Consider the following 15,849-nt stretch of genomic DNA (forward strand, 5'->3'; position numbering starts at 1 on the left):
AATAGGTGCAATCCCGACTTTCTCTCTAATATTTTTATTTCTTATTTTATTTAATCTTGTATAATTTTAACATCTTCACCTCCGTAACTTTCATATCCAAAGATATCTGATGAGGATATTAAAATGAATAAAACTAACACAAATACACGATATAAATTCATTGAGTTTCTCTCACCGTGGTAGAACTGGCCCTCTTTGCCATCGTTGAGAATATTTCTACCTTGGTTAAATTTTTTATCTAAGTCAATTTTAGATACTATCCACAAGCCTATCTCAATTGACGCCAATAAAATTATGTCGGCAAGGTTGGTATATCTAACAATATCAATAATGGCCAATTGTTAGATTAATAAGTTTCAGAGATGCTAATTGATACCAATAGGCACCTTGAGACGATGATGTGGTACGTATTTCATTGATCTTTTGCCTTTTACAAGTTGCACATGTGGTAATAGATGATTTACTCATCTCTAATATCTCTGTCAATTCGTCCCTAGATCGATGCACATGAACTTTGGTATATCGTTATTGGACATCCAACATGCTTATTATGCAAGTTATGCACATAAAACAAACTTAATTACCCACGCAGTCTTCTTCAACTGATAAAAAGATATTATTTTGACAGTACTTTTTTCTCAAAAGAAGAGCCAAAAGAAAATGACCGGGATGACTTTGAGTCAAGAAGATTTCATTGACCTTCCGATTGTCATAATTAATTATTTCGAAACCACGGAAATGACCAACGGAATGGTACAATCAAAACGTACAAAGACAAACCCAAATTTAAAAGTAATAACGATAGCTCTACCCAATCTAAAAGTAAAAAAAATACTAGATCGATGAATGATTCATTATGAGTGTTTTCTAATTTATTTTGATGGTCGATATAATCCCTTCACGTATAAATAAATTGATACATATTCACATCGTCTAACTTTCAAATTATCTTAAATCTTCCATATGAACATCTACAAATTCTTCGTCTTTCATAAGCATCGATTGCAGGATCGATGATGGCACCAGCTATTACGATAGCATCACTAGCTTAACCTATGTTTTCGACGATGCTTGCATAGACTCAGGCAAAGACTACACCATTGACTCGACCTACTTATCCTCCAACCAACATCAATTGGCCACCTTGCGCAGCTTCCCGACAGAACGCTGAGTTGCTACATGTTGCGACCGGTTGTGCAATATTACAAATACTTGTGTTGGGGTTCAATCAAAGTCCCACATTGGAAAAATTTGGTAAAAGATCATGGAGTTAAAAAGATGCATGATATCTCCATTGGCATGAGACCTTTTGGGTAGAATCCAAGAGCAAAGTCATGAGGGCCTAAGCCTAAAGTGGATAATATCATGCCATTATGGAGATATATGGACATCCTTTTGCACAACAAATGGTATCAGAGATATGGTTCAGACTAGATGCCATGTGGGGTGACCTTGAACTAAGTTAAGGGTGGGCCCAGAGCAGGTCAGGATGACTGAATACTTGCGGGGAGGCTTGGAGCAGGTTAAGGTGACCAGATACTTGTAGGGAGGTGAGTAGGTCAGGATGATCAGATGCTCGCAAAGAGGCCCGAAGCATATCAAGGTGACCAGATGTTCACGGATAGACCTGAAGTAAGTCAAGATTGACTGGATCAAATTGCTTACGGGGAGGCCCAGATACTTGCAGGGAGGTGAGTAGGTCAAGGTGATTGGATGCTCGTAGAGAGGCCCGAAGCAGGTCAAGGTGACCGGATGTTCACGGATATGCCCGAAGTAAGTCAAGATTGACCGGATCAAACTATTTACGGGGAGGCCCGGGATAGGTCCCGAAGCAGGTTAGGGTAACTAGATACTCGCAGGGAGGCCCGGAGCAGTGACCGGATGTTCACGGATAGGCCCGAAGTAAGTCAAGATTGACCGGATCAAACTGCTTACAGGGAGGACCGGAACAGGTCCCAAAGTAGGTTAGGGTAACCGGATACTCGCGAGGAGGCCCGGAGTAGGTCAGGATGACTGGATGCTTACGGGGAGGCTTGGAGCGGGTCAAGACGACCAGATGCTCTCGTGGAGGCAAGTAGGTCAGGGCGACCAGATGCTCGCAGGGAGCCCGAAGGGAGGCCCGAAGTAGGTCAAGGTGATCGAATGCTCGCGGGGAGGTCCGGAGTAGGTCAAGGTGACCGGATGCTCGCAGGGAGGCCTGAAGTAGGTCAAGATAGGACCTAGGCCCAAAGTGGGCAATATCATGTCATTATGGAGATATGTGGACATCCTTTTGCACAACAACTTGGTGCGCACCTACTTCTTATACGATAACTATGACAGACTCTGCAAAGCTAACACTATCAAGCCTTTGGAATTAGATGTTTACATCGATGTTAACATGCTAATGACAATGAGCATACAAAATGAGTCTGTTACATATAGAGCAGAGGTTCTGATCGTTGCAGTGACCAACAATTCTGTATCGATTTGCTCGGTGAATACCGGCAATGGAGTCCCCTTCATTGTACAAGCTAGTCAATAACAACTTCTAACTTCAAGTCCACACTGGAGGCAACTCAAACCATAATGTTAGTGACATATATATTCTTGTATAATTCTTGTTAACTTTAATTAGGGCATCTTGTTCCTATATTTTATTTTGATAATATTAACTTTAAACTGCGTCGAGGACCCCTCCTTGGCTCCTCTGTCGATGTTTTTTTCTCCCTTTTCCCTTTGTGACGTGGCATACTCATTGGTGGCTTTGGACTTTCCTATTCAAGTACACAGTCATCTCATCAGTTGTCCATCTTCAACTACTTCAGACAGGAATAATTTTGATGGAGTAGGGTGGGACCCTTAAAGTGAGTATTGAAGTAAAGAGTATTGGCTGACATGGTCAAAGTCTATAAGGAGTCAACTGAAGTGGTCCGACCTCAAGCCAACACATAAAGACCAATTAGAATGATTAGCCTAATCCCTCGAGAAGAGAGAAAGGGTAAGGGAATAATCCCTTGAGCCCTAGTTGGACACTCATGAAAGACCACTTAAATAGCTATGGGAGGTCACACCCCCAAGGTCTTCTGACGAAGCAAGGAAAGATTTCCCTATACATCTTCAAGCGGATGCTTTTTAGCGGTTGACCCATGGGTCTGATGGACCAAACCTCTCTCCTAAGGTTCGACTAGACTTTCTAGCTGAATAGATGATAATCACCAGATAGATTGAGTCATCGAAAGTCATTTGAACTGTACTAGTACTCAATTCCCCTTATTCGATCGGACTTGATTGGGAGTATGTTAAGTGACAAATTTTATCAAGCTTTTATAAGTTTAAAAAGTCATTGTTCTCAATTTATTCTATCGAATTGAGGACATGGATATATTAATGAAACCTCAGGAGTATATTAGTTTTAGTTTGAAATGATTCGGAGTTTTCTAAGTCCACTGACTGATGGGCCTACACAATTTAAAATTTTAAAAGTATGATATTTTTAAAATTAAGAAAGTTCTAGTCTTTAGGAACTCATTCGTAGTGTTGATTAGAGAATATCATTGTCCTAGGCCCTATAATGAGCTTGTGATAAATTTTATTATACTTTTGTAAGTTTAAAAATTTACTGCCCTCAATTTACACTATCAAATTCAGCTCTGAATGCATAAATATAGTAAGAAGGTTTTGAAGAGTATATTGGTTTTGATTTGAAGTGATTTGAAATTTTTTAGATCAATTAGTCAATTTTAGATGAAACTGTTTGATAAATCTAGGAAAAAAGAGTAGGGGTATTTTAAAAATATAGTACATGATTTAGGTGTTATAAAAATTGGGTACGTGATTTGGATAATACTTAAACTTGCTTGCACGGTTAATTAAAATGCCAAAATTATTATATCTAAAAAGTATTATAACAATGACAACAACTAAATCTTATCTGAATAAATGAAATCAACTATACGGATCCTTCTATGTCATTATACTCTATTTATACTATATCATCATTTATATTTAAATAAATTTTATTTTATTTTAGTATTATTAATTAACTTTTTTCTATCTTCCTTTTCTTGTTTCATATATATATATATATATATATATATATAACTCGGCTTATGTGTTCATAGTTTGATATTCAACTCATTAAGATCTTGGATCCATATTTTTACAAATAATTCCTTGTCCAGAATTAGTTAAAAAGTCAACTTGTTGCAGATAAAGTTAATTAAAAATTCAGGAATTATTTTAAAAAGTCTTGCTATTAAAAACAGCGATTGAAAATACTTTAAACATTCTCAATACGTCACTTATTAATGAATTATTGTATTTGAATCGGCTCTAAAAGAGATTTAGAGTTTTTATAATTATGTAACTTGCTGCCGTACAGAATAAAATATATAGAAAAAAAATTCAGTAAATTCATTGCATAACACTTAACAATTAATGCATGTTTTCAACTCCTTTTCCTCTTCTTATTATTGTCATTATTGTGTTTTCATGAGATCAGTTCAAGGTTAATAAAAAAGATCAAAGTCAATGAAGGGTTTAAGCATATTTTATATAATTTGTTTCACTATTTTGTAGTATTTATAATACAACATCATAAAATTTTAATCAACTTGCTCTATATAATCTCTGTATCCATCCAAATCACAGCTCAAAATTCAGTTGGAGAAGCAGGCAATGGAGAAGAGATCAGGCTCAAGCTACTACTGGTTTTGGCTTCTCCTGCAAATTCTACTGATTAATGTTCTTGGGCTTCATTGCCAGCCCCCTCCAGGTATAAATTGATTCAGTTATGTACCATTTAAAGTTGTCGTTCGATTTGGAAGTCCAAGTCATAGAAAACAGTCTCTTGCAATACCAACTAAGGTCGCATACAATTGACTCTTCTTAGGGATCCTATATTGATGGAAAATTCGTGTATCAGATTATCCTCATATGCACACCATTTAACTTTAAATCTTCCATATGAACTTCTACAGATTCTACCTCTTTCATAAGCATCGATTGCGGGATCGGCGATGGCACCAGCTATGTCGATAACACCACTGGCTTGACCTATGTTTCCGACGACGCTTACATAGACTTGGGCAAAGACTACACCATTGGCTCGACCTACTTATCCTCCTTCCGGTTGCAATTAACCACCTTGCGCAGCTTCCCCAACAGCACGCGTAGCTGCTACACGTTGCGACCGGTGGTGCAATACTACAAGTACTTGGTGCGCGCTTACTTCTTGTACGGCAACTACGATGGACTCCATAAGGCTAACACAATCAATCCTTTGGAATTCGATGTTTACATCGATGTTAACATGCTGATGACAATGAGCATACAAAACGAGTCTTATACATATAGAGCAGAGGCTTTGATCGTTGCGGTGGTCAACAGTTCTGTATCGATTTGTCTGGTGAATACCGGCAACGGAGTACCCTTCATATCGTCTTTGGAGCTGAGACGCATAGATTCCTCTTTGTACACGCTAGTCAATGACAGTTTCTATCTTCAAGTCTTCGCCAGGCGAAACCTGGGTGCAACTCAAACCATAAGGTCAGTGACTGACATATAGTTAAAAAGAAAACTAATTTATCTTCTTGTTTAATTCTTACAACTTTAATAGACAAAAATTAAAAAAAATCCTCTTTTTTAGTAATCATCAGACTACCGAATAACTACTGCAATATACACACACAAAACTCCAACTCAATTAAAATTATTATACCTACAACACTATTATATTAAAAAAAAAATTATAAATTTAATTAAAATTATTTAAACTTATCAAAATTATTTAATTATTTTTTAATAATTATGGTTCATAATTATACCTTCCTAATTGCGCTATATTATAAATTTAATTAAATTGGAGCAATTTAATTAAAGTTTACTATTATTTTACTTTAAAAAAGGGATTACCGACGAAATCATCCGTTATAATTCTGTCGGTGCACTAGTTTAGTGACGGAATGACAACGAAAAATTATTTGTCAGAAAATAATTTGTCGAAAATGATTTTACCGATGGAATTTAAATTCTATCGGTATACAATGATGGAATATAAATTCCGTAATATTAAATTTCCATGGTAAGTTTTCTCGATAGAAACAGTATTTTTAGGCAGACTTTTTGACGGAATCAATTCCTTCAGTATTCCCTAATATTACTGACAGAAGCTGTGTTCCGTCGATAGTTATCGATGGAACCCAACTTTCGTGGATAACCATCGACAGAATATCAATTTCTTCAATAATTCTATGGGTAAGCCTGAGTTTTTGGATTATGATTTACCTTTCCTATGGAAATCATATTCTATTGTAGGATGCAAATGAGCTAATTCACTTGCGAGTAGCTCAGTCAAAGCTCGACTAGAGCTCAGAGTTGATCGAGCTCGAGCCGGCTGATTTAATATTTTAGCCTACCTTGAGCCCATTAATACTAGTTCGATAGCTCTTCAAATCTGTTTGATCCAAGCTAATTCAATATTTTAATATTTAAAATAATTATTATTTTAAAATTAAATAATAAATTAAGGAGGTGTTTATGGTTAGGATATTTATTGGATTTGTTCTCAAACTCGATGGTAGTAAAGGTGGAATCTGCGGCTCCAGTGATCTCACACGGTCGACTCTACGACTATTTATGAGGAGATATATTAAGAAGTTATAAAATTTTTTTCTTAACTTTATCGATTCGAATCCGTATCATATGACGGTGTAAATGTATAGTGTATATTTATTGAGCAGCCCTCCTAGTTGCTATATTAATGTTGAGATAAAAATATTAAGGTTTTTCCTTTTCTTTTTCTTTGCTGTCGATAAAATGCAATATTTGTAAATGGGTTTGAGATGGTGTTGCGGTTGCATAATTAAATTAGGTACCCGACGGATCCGTACGATCGCATCTGGACAGAGTTGACGAATGCTCCTTATTGGACCAACATCAACACCACTCGGCCGATCGAATACTTCACCAATGACGAGTACAGGGTGCCGGTGGCCGTCATGCAGACGGCGGTCACCCCCTCCGGCGTCGGTGGCGTCACGGACATTGCATTCCACTGGGACTTCGCCGACACCGGGTTTCGCAACAATCAGTTCTACATCAACTTATATTTCTCCGAGTTCGATGCCCTCCTCCCCAATCAGTCCAGGGCCGTCGACATATTTCTCAACGGCGAGATTGCGAGAGCGGACTACGCCCCTCCCTACCTTTTGGCGGATTCCCTCTACAGCATCGACCCCCTCAACCCAAACGATACCTATCTGTGGGAGATCAAGCCCAACGACAGCTTCAACCTGCCTCCTATCTTGAATGCCTTGGAGATATTTTCCCCCATGCACCTCGAGAACGTGACGACCAATGAGAGAGATGGTACGTTGTCTGCAACATATTTTTGTTTTTCTGATGGAAAATTTGAAGTTGTATCTTGTTTTTTGTAGACCAAATGCTGCCTACCGGACACTCGATGAATTGCTTCTCCGATATTTTTATTCTCTTCGGTCTTTTTTATTTTGAGGGAAAAATAGTTGCTTTGTGTTTGCTCTTGGTTTTATCGGGAAAAAAGTGGAGTTTTTTTGGGCATATTCTTTCCCATATTAATTTTTCAACATTATATAACAAGAGTTGGATACCTTGTTAGATGGATATTCTGATTGTTAGAATGTGCTTAATTTTTAGTTGGATACCTTGTTAGTAAAGATTAAAAAAGGCAAGATATCTACTCACATGTATGAAAGGGTTAGCTGAAATTCATGATAACTACGTGGGCATTAGATATTTGATTAAGTTACTCTTAGTTCTTGAATATTCAAACTTCGTTCTTACAAATTAAAATAACCTAAAAGCTAAATAATTAAAACTGTGCTTGATTTAATTTCCCTATTCGTGGCCTGAACCATTTGAATTCAATTAGCTTAATTATGTGGTCAAGGAGGTAATTAAAAAAAGATAATACATGTTAACAATTTGAGGTAAAAACAATCAAATAGAGAATAGGATAAAATCTATGGCAGTTTGAGCTTTTAAAGGCAGAATGAAAACTAAAATTTTTAGTTTTTCTTACTTCAACTGAATTCATCAATTGTAATAATTTTTGCAGATGCTGTAGAAAACTTTTACTAAACTTCAACTGAATTCATCAATTGTAATAATTTTTGCAGATGCTCTAGAAAACTTTTACTAAATCATTTTCATTTTTTATGTTGTTTCATTTTGTAAGTAGGCGTTACTTACTACGTGATCATTTCTTTTATGTAGGACCCAACTGGTTCCTTGGTAACTTCATCCATTTTTCTAAGTGCAGATGAGTTTGAAACTAAGAGAATTGTCCACTAGAGCATAAATTTCTGCCAATCCTATTAATAATTTGCTTGTATGATAGGATATGTCGATGGCATAAAACTGCCTGAGTTCAAAATAGTCTGCTATTAGATTTACAGCAGGTTATGTTCTTTAGTTTTCTATGTAAGACTTTGCTATTCAGACAAAAACTAACAATTTCTTTTCAGATCTATTCTATTACTTTCTTAATTGGGTCGTGGTCATGCTTGCTCTGTTTGTTTTTTTTTTTAATTTGCATGGATCTTCACAAACAATAGTTAATGCAATGTGCTGATTGATTTCTTTGTTTATTGGCTATTGATAACTAGTTGATGCCATTAACGCCATCAAGGCTCAATACAAAGTGAAGAAGCAATGGACAGGTGATCCCTGTTCACCAGTAGAATATAGATGGGCTGGTTTGAATTGTAGCTATATTTCAGAGCCCCCAAGTATCACAGCTGTGTGAGTTATCCACTGAAGAAAAAAAATGATTATTAAAAAGATGACTGTTCTAAAATACTCAAATATTTAAATTTATAAGATTAATTTGATTGTTTGCAGAAATCTGTCTTATAGTGAACTGACTGGTGAAATATCCCCTTCCTTCAGTGAACTTTCAGCAATCAATTATCTGTAAGTGCTGATGCTTTATGATAAGTACCTTGATTATATATTTATATACTTGCACCTTGACTATGAAGGTAATCATGGAAGTCCTTTCCTTTCTGTGTTTGTTGTTAAAGGATACTTATATTATTGTCTTGGTTCTGAGTACTAAGTACTTAAAACACATATATTGTGCAACTACTGGAAACACCAAACTTACAGATAATTCTATCTACCTATAATGTCTTATCCTATTATCCTATTGTTCTTTTTTTCACAATTGGAGCTAACATAGAAAATGTTGTGGTTATAGTAGGATCGGTTGGTGTCTTCTGAACTTTGGGCATGCAACTTTGAGTTTTCTGCAATACTTGTAAATTTTGTATTTTTGTCCGCTAAATTTTTTTGTATTTTTTACAATTAAAGTTCATTTTTGTAACTAGTACTCCACGGTTACTTTCTCAAAGTACAAGCTACTATTTATTGTTAGCTTCTCTTCTGAAATTTTCCACTTATGTTTTATGTCCATCTTACATAAATTATCTTACAGAATAAAGAGAATATCATATCATCATTCTTTAATGTTCATAATTGTACGCATACAATCATTTCATCAATGGTATATAGTACGCATTTCCATTTGGTCATTCTAGATTGCCAATCTTGACCATATTGCTTATCGTCAACCCTTTTTTTTCGTGCTCTATAACTAGACCACCACTATTGTGTGAGACCTACATGTGTCTATGCAGTCTACACCAATTTGATTAATTATATGTAGAGTATTGATATGATATTGTTAGAGATGTGAACTTTTCGTGTACCTTGGATTCTTTGTTCAAGGGATGACTTGGAACTCTAATTTGGTTGTTAATTTCAGGGATCTATCTTACAATAACTTGACTGGAATGATACCTGATGTATTAGGAAAATTATCCCAGCTTAAAGTTCTGTAAGTCTTACACCAATGGTTTATTTACTATCTATTTTCAAATAGCAGAATCAATGACACGAGATCTCTTCTTGATATATTAAGTTTCTTTGCTTTTTCTTCCCTAGATATTTAATGCAAACCAACATTGATAAGACAATACCTCCTTCGCTTAGTAGAAGAGTGAATGATCAGCTGCTACAGATTATGTAAGTGTTTGCTATAATTCCTTCTGTCAAATTTTGAAATCAATGTTCTCTTAAGAAATCTTTCTTCCTACTATTAACTGATTTCGTCAATTCTTCAAAGCAAATTTTATCTCTCTTAATACAAGGCACCTATTAGGACGCAGAAATTAACTTGTTGATGTGAGTTAGTTGGCACATGGACAGCTTAACTATGATGATTTCAGCAACATGTATCACATTAGACATGTGCTTGTTGGCATCTCATATTTATATTTTTTCCACTTCCATAAAGAAATAGTAATATACATATGTATTCAGAATCAGTATAGTCATGTCTATTCATGAGTAGAATCCTAGTATTGCTGAAAGTGAGTAGCTTATCTCTCCACCTGGCTATGAAATCTTGTCATTCTCCTTTTCATAGTTTAACAATGAATTGGGACTGCCTGGAGCATGAAATTCATGCTACAGCCGAGTTCTTTGTTATTGGGCCATTTTAGGTTATTTATATGGTACATAACCACTGAATCCCAAATCAAGATAAGTCTTTTCTGGATGTCAGCTTATCTGTTTTACATTTTTTTACTTGCATTACAAAAGGCGGATCCACAAGTGAACACGGGTAATAAATACTTAGTTAGTTTCTCACTATCTTATTGGAATGGTTGTGAAATTGAATTTATTAGTTCACAACTTTACAATGTTCAAAAATTGATTGAATTTGTTGGTTTGATCAAGGAATGCTGTCAGATATACACCCAATTGATCAGTCATGAAAAACATGATTATGGATGGTAGTTGATAAATATATTTATAAACAAAATTTAATCAACACATGTTGGTTTCCTGGAAAAGTATCGACCTTCTTTTTTAATCTAGTTTTCCTTCAAAATTTTCAGTTCTTTTAAGGATTCTATGTTGGTGGAACAAATATCAACACATGAGCAATGCTAGTTTTTCGAGTGGGAAAGGAATACTGCTTTTGTTTGGGGGATGATTCACAATTTCACAGTGCATTTTATGTTTAAGCAGATCAAGAACTACGTCAAGTTCTGATTTGCAAAAGTAGCTGCAAGAACGGGTGCCTTGTCTCTTTGTAGGCTTTAAAAGCCTTATGTATAATCCAATCATGTTGCTTAACAGGTTATCCATGGATGGGACTTCTTCAGCCCCCCTTCACATTTGTTTGCATATTCATGCAAAATCTCAATGCAACTTAAAAACACTCTAGATCCTACTAAATGGTTATTTAGGTGCCACGGTGCCACCAAATAGTTATCAAGGAACTACCAAATAGCTATCAAGGTGCCACCAATTTAGAATGCTGAAATTTTGAACATATCTTTACAACCCCTAGGTGCGACTAAATAGTTCTCTAAATGTCCCTAAATGATTTTCTAGGATTCTACGTGCCACCAAATAGCCATCATAGTGCCATCAAATAGTTATCAAGGTGCCACTAATTCCAAATGAAAAAAAAAATGAATTTATCTTGGAAGGTCCCACCAATTTAGAATACGAAACTGTTTACATTTTAGTGGCACCTTGATTATCATTTGATGGCACCTAGATAAATATTTGGTAGCACCTAGGGATTTTGAGATGTGTGCACATATTGGCTGTAAGATTCGTGCTTGAAGAAATAGCCTAGCCCTCTTTAAATCAAACAAACGTGAGATGGGGACCACTTAGTATTCTTGTTTGTTATCTACCATATGATATTAAGTGCTGATAAATGAGTATTCCTTCAATTGGTTTCTGAATCTGATCATTGCTGCTTAAATTGCTTGGTGTCAGATTTGATAATGCTCCTCCTCCAAGCCCACCTCCTTCCTCCAATAATAAGACCATTGTCATTGTGATATCAGTAATTGGTGGGTGTTTTGTGCTAATAATGGCTGTGGTATTGGTTTGGTGGTGCATTTGGAAACGGCATCCAGGTAGGTAAATCTGGGTGACATGCTTTAATTTCAATTTTAATTCCTTTCCAAGATCTATAGGCTTTCATATGGTGTAACCATTATCTCTTGGTTTGCAATACAGGTTCAGTCCCTAATCCAGGCAAAAGACATCTTGAGGAAAAAAATAGTCTATATGATACACCTAATCCTCCACAGCCTCATTCTCTGACAACAAACCCTCATGTAATGAGATTTTCATACACACAGTTGATTGGCATAACTAACAATTTTGCTAAGAAAATTGGGAAAGGGGGATTTGGAGTTGTGCTTCATGGTTGTTTGGAAAATGGAAAGCAAGTAGCTGTCAAGTTGAATTCTCAATCATCGCCGCAAGGGGAAAAGCAATTTGGTGCTGAGGTAACTAATTAAGCTTTCCAAAACTTTAAATATCAAAGATCAGATGTATTGGAGCATGGATGATCTGATGAAATTTATGCATCTAGTGTACTTGGTAATTAAGATGGCATGCTTCCTTGAGCCTAAAATTTTCCAGGGAGGACAATGTGGGGCTCAACATATAGTTCATATTCTTCAAAAGAAAAAAAAGAAGTTATTTAGTGTTCTGTTATAGATGTTGTCGATAAACATGGCTGAAAGATTCTTCTGTATTACTAATATTGCAACTTGAACAAAGTTCATGGTTTAACTCATTAGAATTATATGAAAACACCTAACACAATCTTTTCTTTTTAAAAAAATTGGTAAGATAAAGAAAAAAAAAGAATTAGAACATATTGTTTTCTAAAATAAACTCAAAAGATGAAATTTGAAAAAAAAAAAAACAAAGGTTCATATAGTTCATATTCTTCAAAAGAAAAAAAGTTCAATAAACACGCGGGGCTGAAAGATTCTTCTGCATTACTAATATTGCAACTTGAACAAAGTTCATGGTTTGACGCATCAGAATTATATGAAAACACCTAACACAATCTTTTCTTTAAAAAAATGTGGGAAGATATAGAAAAAAGGAAAATAATTAGAACATTTTTTTTCTAGAATGAATTCGAAAGATGAGATTTGTAAAAAAAAAACTCTCAAATTAAGAATTATACTTCTATAGCATCTAAAATGTCGGGTCCTTTATCTGTATTCTTATTTAATATCACATCATTGCATAGACCATGTTGAATACTATTTTGTGTGTTGTGCTGCTGCAGGTTCAGAATTTGACAAGAATTCATCATAAAAACCTGGTTGAATTGATTGGATACTGCATTCATGGAGAAGGCCTAGCTCTTGTTTATGAATATATGGCTCAGGGAAGCCTTCATGATCATTTGATTGGTTATGAAACCATGGCATTACTGCTAAATAATTCTTGCAAGTAGATTATGTTGATCAATTTTTTGGTTTCCTTGCTTTGAAGCAAATATTCATGTTTCTTTGTTATATAAAGAAAAAAATAAAGAGAAACATCTGACATAGTGGTTATTAGCTGTTAGCTAAGCTTTGACATTAGGTTGTGTTCTCATATTTAAACTTCCAACATATCTCAAAATTTTGATAAAGGTCTTTCCTTGGGTATCTATATGATAAGCCTTTAGAAAAGGTAGCAAACTGTTTCATAAGTTTTCACACATTTGATTCTCTCATCAAAAATCATTGTTACATTCTTCTTGTTTAGTCACTAGAATCTATGTAGACAGTAGACAAACTACTATACCTATATTATACTTGATTAGGATTAAATAGGTACGGTAAAACATAAGATTGATCATATGCTAATTATTCTCTTTGATTTACCTGAATGGTTGCTGAGTTATTTCTATTGCATCAAATGACCATTACAGGTAAAGCTGGTAGAACCTTGTCTTGGAGTGAACGACTTGAAATTGCTATTGGAGCTGCAGAAGGTTTGGCTGAAAGCACTATGCATGTCTCACTGACTTAGCACAATAACTTTCATCCAACAGCTAACTCTCTGTTCAACATGATCCAGGGCTAGAATATCTGCATCATAAGTGTCATCCACCAATAATTCATAGAGATATAAAGTCATCTAACATTCTCTTGGGACCAGATCTAGAGGCAAAGATAGCAGACTTTGGATTATCCAAGGCTTACAGAGGTGATGATGAGACTAATGTGTCTACTAATGTGGTCGGAACACCTGGATATGTTGATCCTGAGTATGTTTTCAAGTCTCTTGTTTAATTTTGTTGAATTGTCATTGCATGGTAAAACATATAATCCATTAAGGTTGGTAAACCAAGAGTCAAAAGAACAAACTATTTTAATACAAAGTTTGTTGCTTCCAACAAAGTAAAAAAATAAAAATAGATGTCATAATGGTTTACAATATAAATTTAAAAATTGATCCCTTGTTTGATAATTTGAGCTTTAGGATAAGTAGTTAGCTAATCAATTTAACATGGTATCAGAAAAAATGTTGATGGGTCCAAATCTCTAAGAAAAATCTAAATCAAGTATCCCACCCACACATGAAAGGGGAGTTTACAAAAAAGGAATTTAATCAATTCATATGTTAGCTTTGAGTCAATCAAGTCAACTACCTCACTCACACATGAAGCAGAAGTGTTAACAATACTTTTGGGGTAAGTGGTTAGTTAATATATCTTACAACATTATATCCTGAATGATGTCTATTGGTTCTGGAGATCTATCCAAGACTGTCTTCCATTATTTTAACTACTATTATATCATTTTTGGCAGTTAGCTATTCAGATTTCAGAATAGTATCCATAACCATTTATTTCACCTTGTTTTTCATGTAATTCTTGTGAATAGATTAATTATTTGATCAAAATTATCAGAAAAGATTATTATCTACTTACATCCATAAATGCTTTGCTTCACAATGTCAACATTCCCATATGCATGATATCAGTAACCCAATTATAGTCACCAGTCTGCTAAGCTTGGTCCTGGCTAGTTTGTGCCAAATTTTGTAGTACGTTTGAATTCCATAGTTGTGTGTTGCTTGTGAAACAATGTCAATGTAATATATAATATATAATATCTGCTTCACCCAAAGCATACTGATGTCATCCACCACATTGTCTTTGAGTGAACCATCTTTCCAATCTACACTTACTTGGCTTAGTAAAACCTCTTGCTTATCTTGATCAGTTTTCATTTCCTATCATAGCTTCTCTATAAGATGCAAATTGCTTATTGTACACCTTCCATACTCCATTGAAGTTTATAGAGATGCTTTTTGGCTCATGAATTATGATAGCATGAAAAAGTGCTCATTTGATTTCCTTGCTATCCTCTGTTTAGGTACCATAACACTTTGCAGCTCACTGTCAAGAGCGATGTATTTAGTTTTGGGGTGCTTCTTTTTGAACTTTTAACGGGTCAAATTCCTCTTGTACCCAGCTCAAGAAAGCCTCATATAATGCAACGAGTGACTTCAACGCTTGTCAATGAGCCTATAGATGCCATTATGGATCCAAGATTTGGAGGACAATTCGATGCCAATTCTGCTTGGAAGGTCGAAGAGCTGGCAGAACAGTGCACTCAAGCATCAGGAAGCAGGAGACCAACAATGACTAAGGTTATACTTGAGCTGAAGGATAGCTTGGAACTCGAATTTGGTCGCCTAAATAGTAAGTTCAAACACAGTGAAGATATTAACACAAGCCAGATCAGTTCATTTGAAATTGGAGACACACCAGGACAATCTCGTCCATTTGCAAGATAATTCTCATCTAGTTTCACATTCAGGTGTTGTGTTGTTTTAGTGTGGAAAAGTAAAGTTGTGGAGGATGGAATGATTGCTAGTTTGGTTTGGTTTGTCATCAACATTCTCGAATGAGTTGTTATTTGCCTTTAACACTCCCTGAAGGGTGATTGATCTGTAACAAACTCCATTTTCTTCCACTGTGTCAATCGAAGT

The 15,849-nt window shown here is 35.4% G+C and overlaps 2 protein-coding genes across 2 annotated transcripts; both read left to right on the plus strand.

Annotated features, from left to right (window-relative positions):
* The first annotated feature begins 4,659 nt into the window (after positions 1 to 4,659).
* LOC121979196 (putative leucine-rich repeat receptor-like serine/threonine-protein kinase At2g19230) lies at positions 4,660 to 13,326 on the plus strand. Its single transcript, XM_042531129.1, has 10 exons — positions 4,660 to 4,756; positions 4,962 to 5,529; positions 6,854 to 7,350; positions 8,628 to 8,763; positions 8,863 to 8,934; positions 9,788 to 9,859; positions 9,967 to 10,047; positions 11,824 to 11,966; positions 12,070 to 12,344; positions 13,145 to 13,326. Exons 1-10 carry the CDS (start codon positions 4,660 to 4,662, stop codon positions 13,313 to 13,315), a joined length of 2,112 nt encoding a protein of 703 aa, XP_042387063.1. The 3' UTR covers positions 13,316 to 13,326.
* Positions 13,327 to 13,718: 392 nt separating this feature from the next.
* On the plus strand, positions 13,719 to 15,654 carry LOC121982632 (receptor-like protein kinase At3g21340). The gene is made up of 3 exons (XM_042535769.1): positions 13,719 to 13,840; positions 13,927 to 14,116; positions 15,231 to 15,654. Exons 1-3 carry the CDS (start codon positions 13,735 to 13,737, stop codon positions 15,652 to 15,654), a joined length of 720 nt encoding a protein of 239 aa, XP_042391703.1. The 5' UTR covers positions 13,719 to 13,734.
* The last annotated feature ends 195 nt before the right edge of the window (positions 15,655 to 15,849 follow it).

Source organism: Zingiber officinale, chromosome 5A, assembly GCF_018446385.1.
Source record: "Zingiber officinale cultivar Zhangliang chromosome 5A, Zo_v1.1, whole genome shotgun sequence".
NCBI classification, from domain to species: domain Eukaryota; kingdom Viridiplantae; phylum Streptophyta; class Magnoliopsida; order Zingiberales; family Zingiberaceae; genus Zingiber; species Zingiber officinale.

Coding starts and splice junctions, on each gene's coding strand:
- LOC121979196 (XM_042531129.1), top strand. CDS start 4,660: ATGGAGAAGAGATCAGGCTCAAGCTACTACTGGTTTTGGCTTCTCCTG. Junction 4,757..4,961: donor TCATTGCCAGCCCCCTCCAG/GTATAAATTGAT, acceptor GAACTTCTACAG/ATTCTACCTCTTTCATAAGC. Junction 5,530..6,853: donor GGTGCAACTCAAACCATAAG/GTCAGTGACTGA, acceptor TAATTAAATTAG/GTACCCGACGGATCCGTACG.
- LOC121982632 (XM_042535769.1), top strand. CDS start 13,735: ATGGTTGCTGAGTTATTTCTATTGCATCAAATGACCATTACAGGTAAA. Junction 13,841..13,926: donor TGCTATTGGAGCTGCAGAAG/GTTTGGCTGAAA, acceptor AACATGATCCAG/GGCTAGAATATCTGCATCAT. Junction 14,117..15,230: donor CCTGGATATGTTGATCCTGA/GTATGTTTTCAA, acceptor TCCTCTGTTTAG/GTACCATAACACTTTGCAGC.